Source organism: Lactuca serriola, chromosome 3, assembly GCF_051521515.1.
Source record: "Lactuca serriola cultivar US96UC23 chromosome 3, Lser_US96UC23_V15, whole genome shotgun sequence".
Taxonomy (NCBI): domain Eukaryota; kingdom Viridiplantae; phylum Streptophyta; class Magnoliopsida; order Asterales; family Asteraceae; genus Lactuca; species Lactuca serriola.
In genome coordinates, this window is record NC_136410.1 from 219,564,800 (window position 1) to 219,571,741 (window position 6,942).

At 37.5% G+C, this 6,942-nt stretch overlaps 1 protein-coding gene across 1 annotated transcript; it reads left to right on the forward strand.

The window, feature by feature from the left end:
• The first annotated feature begins 2,926 nt into the window (after window positions 1-2,926).
• LOC145093598 (ENTH/VHS/GAT family protein) lies at window positions 2,927-4,591 on the forward strand. The gene has a single exon (XM_079031786.1). The coding sequence runs from the start codon at window positions 3,051-3,053 to the stop codon at window positions 4,239-4,241; it is 1,191 nt and encodes a 396-aa protein (XP_078887912.1). The 5' UTR covers window positions 2,927-3,050; the 3' UTR covers window positions 4,242-4,591.
• Window positions 4,592-6,942: the final 2,351 nt, after the last annotated feature.

Consider the following 6,942-nt stretch of genomic DNA (forward strand, 5'->3'; position numbering starts at 1 on the left):
TTATAAGTTGTATACGATTAGGATCGTATAGCCCTAGGGGCGGAGGATTGTTAGGGCCAGGAGGGGCTGTGCCCCCCCTATTTTTTATTAGAAATAGTCCCTATACTTTGATTTTATACATATTAGGCCCAAAATATAAAATTTTGGCTTTGGCCCCCCTCTGTTCACCAATTTTTATACACATTATATTTTCGCCCCCCCCCCCAAAATATATGTTGAAGCTCCGCCACTGTATAGCCCTAGTTGATTATGAGGTTTTGAGGGCCTTGCTCGAGGTAGTGTCAGTTGAGTCATGAGACTCAACAAGAAAGCAATTGTGATGATCAGCTCAAGGATTGCAGCCAGAGGTTGGGTAATTGGAAGAGGGATTGAGATATCACTATCTACACTGAGGGTTTTGTTCTTCCAACTTTCCATATCCGAAGGAAAGATAGAGCAGAAATGAGATTTTCAGAGTTGGGATGTAGAACCAACATGGGGCTAGATGGTTTGTGGTTTGTTAGCGACAAGTATGGTAGTGTGGGAATGCACAAGAGGATTCTTGTGGTATGGTTACCTTGAGATAAGATCAAGGGTCTGCTTTCTTTGAATTTAGTTAGATATGGTACTAGTTTATTGTTCTAGGTTATCAAGGAAGGGGAATTAGGGGCGACAAATTTTGTTGTCTCTGATGAATCCTAACTATAAGAACACTGCCCCTGGTATTTATGAATGATCCTCACAATGAATTGATGGTTGGGAATTGTAGACGATGAGTGTGGCAATGCATTTCTTTCTAGATAGGAAGTCGGTGTTATAAATGGACTGTCAGAATTATAGTTTGTGCATCCGCATGAGATTCTTGATGTTAGAGGCGGTTATGATTTGGAGGTTACCAAGTTCTCTATCTGAGATTCATAATCACTTTGAGTTTTCTTGGTCTTTATCTGGAAGATCATCTTGCATTGTATTATACATTCCAAGGGTCAGGAATGCTATGTATTTGGTTTAGTCGATTTGAGTGTTGGTTGGTTTGCAAGTCAGTTGGTGATGGTTCGAACCCTAAGTGAGGGAGTACTGAGTAGTCAGCTGGAAGAATCATCGATCTGTTCGAGGTTGAGTTTGGAATAATAACTCACAAGAACCTGCGGTTCAGGTATGCAAGACCTTGGTTCAAACTTTAGTTGAGACGAAAGTATAGAGCAAGTTGCAATCAGAGCTATGTGTTCAAGAATGTACGAGTGGTCTTCACGAAAGGAAGCTGTTAGACAAGGAACTCGCTGTAGCTAGTGGTTCCTATCGGGAATGTTGATGAATAGATCAAGAGGCGGTTGAGTCGCTTAGGTTAAGTTTCGGTTATTGATGGATTTGTCAGCTCGTTGTATAGATTGCTATCAACTTTAGTGTTAAATATATTTACTTCCATATTGGGTTTGATTCAGTAGTGTATTGGATCATTGGGTTAGTTGTTAATGCATCCTCGATCGTTGGCCATTTTGTTCATCATCTGTAGCGGAGATTCTTCAGAAGTGTTGAATCGTATTAGTTGAGGTTTAATGGACGCGTCAACCTATCATCAAGTTCGGATCAGGTTTGATAGATGTCCTCGTATATCATCAAATATGTTTTTCACACATATTCTAGACAATAAGCATATAGCTCACATATAAACTCTTTCACATATATTTAATATTTTAATTAATACTTGTATTAAAATCATGTTCATGAAAGAGACTATACACTCACCTGACTTAGGTGGGTGACTATAGAATTTGGCTACGCTCCGCCTAACACCTTGACTCTTCCCTTGATGTGACCTAGGTACGAATGCCACTGAGTCTTAGTTTTATATTCTTAGCGACTAATGATAGTCCAGATTCCTCACTAATTCCAATGTCTACATCAAGATCTATCAAGTAAGGAACAACTAGGTAGGATCATATCGGAGGTATGGTTCGTTTGGTATACATAATATACTGTTTGGAAATCCCACTTTAAACACCTCACTAAATCCAACCTATACATCACTCTCGTAAGTAGCTTAATTAGTTTTCAGTTGGTCCTACAACAATGACATCTTTTATTTAAACTCCAGAACGTTTTCAGTGCATTCCGGAGGTGGTCTATGAATTATGGAACAATAACATTAGAAAAATAGGAACCTTAAACAAAAAAGGAAAACGAAGAACGTAGGCCGTAGTTCTCGTCTTCCATGTCGGAGATGGGATGCGTGCCGGAGATGGGAGTTGAGTCGAAATGAGTCGAAATTGAGTCGGAACGTCGGAATCGGAATGCGCCTTTCCGGAATCGTCGCCTTAAATTATATTTCGGATTTTGAAATTCAAATGCGGATACATAACATATACGGTTGATTCGGAATAGACATTCGAGACCCAATACAATGAGTTGGGCCACCCGAAAAATAATCCGAAATACCTTTTAGAACGACCCATTCTGGAATATGTGGTTATTTTGCAAAAAATATTGTATTTAAAAGAAAGCCAAAAAAATGATTAGATTACTCAATTACCCTTACCTAAATTGTATAGGTCAACAGAAAATGATGCAGAAGGAGTCGAAGGAAATAAATATATAAATGTGAGTCCCAATTTTTTTTTCACATGATCGGTGGTTGTAAATCGTAATAAACGATTTTCGTAGGAAAAAAAATGTGTGAATAATTAATATGCAGATTTAGATAGAAAAAGATTTAAAAAAAAACAAGGCAAGCAATACACGAATATCTTACGGTCTTACCCACTACAGTTGGTTACATATTTTTATTGTAGGCCGTCCTTACTAAACATTTAAATATATCTAAATATTGTAATACAAAACTAGAATTTGAAACCCAAAAGTTACGGTATGACCCTGATGACAAGTTTGTCAAAGTCAAGTTCATTGTAAACCAAACAATACGTCGAATTTCCAACCAAAATTAGGAATCAACAGGCCGACACTCATGCCCCATTCCTACACCTGTCACTATAAAATTCACTTGAGAACAAAGGATTCAAATTGAAAATAATAAATCATACCAGCAACCGGGAGTGGTCGTGTCGCAAGAGACTATGAAATTCTGGAAAAGGGCTTCCGGAGCACTAAAAGATCGCAGAAGTCTTCTGAAGGCGAGCTTCACTCAACGATCCACTTTTCGAAATCCCGACATAGAAGCGGTGGTCATCAAAGCCACCACGCATGACGAAACCCGTGTTGATTACCGTAATGCTCAACGTGTATTTGCCTGGGTGGGGATCTCTGATGACTATCTGCGCCAGGTGTTGTGGGCCCTTACACACAGGATGTGGAGGACCCACAACTGGGTGGTGGTGTTGAAGGGACTCATGCTTTTGCATGGAGTTTTCTGTTGTAAAGTTCCTGGAATTCAAGAGATAGGACGGTTACCTTTTGATATGATGAACTTCAAAGATAAGCATACAAGGCGTGGGAAATTATCCGGTTTGAACGAGTTTATCCGTGCGTATTATGTTTTTCTGGATGAGAAATCGTCCTTCATATTCTTCCATTCGCAGGAACAAAGAGATCGAAGGGTCAAGGAACAGATGGCCTTGCTATCACGAGATGGATCGACTGATGAGCAAAAAGAGAAATCGACAATCCAAGATCTAATTTGGTTGCAGAAACTACAAGGATTACTCGATTTGTTACTTCAGATCCGACCTAAATCTAGGCAAATGGTCAACTTGCTTGTTCTTGAAGCCATGGACTGCATCGTAATCGAGTTTTATGATATATGCGGCCGCATTAGCAATGGAATCGGAAGTGTTCTTATGACGATTTACTCCGTGGGGAAAAACGACGCCAAAATGGTGTTGTCAATCATGCAGAAAGCCAAAGTTCAACATGAACAACTCTCGCTTTATTTTGATTTTTGCAGGGAGATCGGTGTTGGTAACGCCTCTGAAATCCCCAAAATGGAACAAATGCCTGAAGAAGGTATTCAAAAACTGGAACAGATAATAAATAAAGATCCAGAGCAATTCAAACTTGAACAAGAACAGGAGAAATCCATAATTGTTATGGAGCACCATGATTCGACGAAAACACCTAATCTCGACAACTCAACAAGTCTGAAGACTATGATAAGCGATGATTGGGAGGTTTTTGAAAGCAAACAGATGAAATCAAATAAGGATCCTGAGCTTATCGATCTGTTTTCTCCTCCTGGGAAGAACAACATCAAAATCAATCATTTAGTGCAAGAAAACACCATTGAATTTCCGGATCTAATTAGCTTATGAGATGCAACTAGTTAGTTCAGATCCAAAACAACAAAAGGAAATTTTGAAGAAGAAATTGTAACCTTTTCTCGTCCGTATATGAAATGGATTCATAAGATACAATGCGATGTTTCTTTCATAACAGATGTTATAAGATAGCAGAGAGTGTTTGTTCATGGTTATTGATGGAAACCGTACCTTTTAATTTGTCTTATAAAGTTTCCATACTTTATTTTTTTGAGTAGTGTCTAAGGTTTGGGGGAGTGATGCTGTCTTCCGGTGCAGTTTTGCCACCGTGACAGGTGAACACCGTCCACTGGGCGCGGTTTGGACTGCGGTGTGGTAGAATATTGTCGTACTTTTTTTTTTTTTTTTTTTCATTTCTTGAACATTCAATAGTCATAAATTTAAATTTTTGGACTGCGGTGTGGTAGAATATTGTCGTACTTTTTTTTTTTTTTTTTTTCATTTCTTGAACATTCAATAGTCATAAATTTAAATTTTTGGACTGCGGTGTGGTAGAATATTGTCGTACTTTTTTTTTTTTTTTTTTTTTTTTTTTTTTTTTTTTTTTTTCATTTCTTGAACATTCAATAGTCATAAATTTAAATTTAGAATATATATATATATATATATATATATATATATATATATATATATATATATATACACTCACTCACTCACTGGTATTGTGTTACTACCCAATTTCTATAGGTCTTTTCTAAAATCTGTTTTCTTTATTTTCATCTTTCCAAAAATCCCGAATCCTTCCCTTCCCCTTTGGCGCGTCTACCACCAACCAAAATCCACCACCATAGCCGTTCTCCGCCGGTCACGACCTCTATTGCCGTCACTCCTCTTTTTCACCATCGCCTTCCTCCTCTAACAACTTGGATATAAATTGAAGTCTATTAGCCGTTAGGAATAACTCTTAGGGGGTGTTTGGATAAGGAAAAAATGACTGCTTATTAGTTTATTGCTTATTCTCATCACAATAAGCTAATTTAAGTGTTTGAATAGTATGCTTAAAAAATCAGCTTATTGTGGTAGGAATAAACAAAATAAGCTGATTTTAATAAGCAGTGGGAGGAATGCTTATTGCTTATTTTTAATGATTTCGGAAATTACCTAATTATCCTTTCAAAAAACGATACATAAAACCCATAAACCCTTCAAAATCGATCGTTTGCTTCACCAATATTGTTGTTGCCGATCGCTATTCCACCTTCTCCCTAGGCCATCGTCCCTGGAAGCCATCGACAATCAGGTATGCTGCTTTGCTTCTCTTTTTTTTCTCTTCTGCTATCGTTCCTGCAACATGTTTGCCTTTTTTTTGATCGGTGATGCAAACACACGAGGAGCCATTGATTGTTCTTCATTCTTGATGGATCTTTTTATTTGCTGCCTATCTATGTTATTGTTCCCTTTTTTCTCTTCTGCTACTGTTTCCTGCAACATGTTTGCGTGTTTTTTTTTTTTTTTTTTTTTTTTTTTTTTTTTTTAATTTAATTGGTGATGCAAACATAGACAAGGAACCATTGATTGTTCACTTCATTCTTGATTGATCTTTTTATTTGCTGCATACCTGTGATATTGTGTTTTTTTTTTTTTGCTCCAAAAACTGCCACTAACCTGTGATGGTTGATCATACCATGCCCCTGTGATTATTCTTGATTTTCTTCATCAATTATTGTTGTTGTTATTTTCTATTATTGATGGTAGTGATTCTTATTTATATTCATAAATTCCGCTGCCTATATTGATTCAGCATTAGGTTGAAATTTAAGAAGTTTCTTCATTCCTTATGATGATTTAATATAGGTAATGGACACTTTTGTCACAATCAGGAATTTTTGTGCCTTGTAACTACAACACTTAAGTCAAATTATGAATCCAAAAACATAAGAGCATGTATGATGCTTACTTTATGACAACAAAATTGCAATCAAATACACCATACAAGCACTACAAATAGTCGTTAAACAATTGGAAACCCTAGGAGTTCTTGTTTAAGTCCATTTTGGACTAGGACTTCTTTATTGGGCCCCAAAGGACCAATAAGCTTCCAATTTGGCTACCTTGGGCTTAGAACTCTTAAATGGGCTCTAATTGGACCCACTCTCATTCATTTTAACATTTGGGCCCTATTGGGCCTAGAATGAAATAAGACACCTTAATGGACCTCATTGGGGCATAACTAACCTAATTAGCCCTAAAGGGCCATAAGAATCATATTCATATTTATTTGGGCCGTAAATTTCTCTAAAAGGGCCAATAGGACAAAAACCATTAACTTGGACTCCATATTATGGACTTAAACATAAAAGGCCCAAAACCCCATCTCTCTTCCCTATCTCTCGGCCCAAACCATAAACCCAAGAGGAAAGGGGGTTGACTTTGCTTGCCACCTCATTATTGTATGAAGGATATCTAGGCTTTTGCACTTCAAACATCCATGCAATCTCATCTTCCTATGCAAGCACTTCCTTTTCTCCTTCTCTCTCTTGCTCTTGGCCGAGTTCAAGCACACACACATTTCACTCACTTTTCTCTCAAGAAAACTCTCCCATACCTCCTCCATATTTTCGAGATTCAAGGACTTTGCAAGGAGGATTCTTCACAAAAATCATCATCTAGTTAAGTTGATGCTTGAATCCACACTCTAGACTCCTTGTCCTATACAAAAATTTCTTCTTAACTCATATGAAATCATGATCTTGCA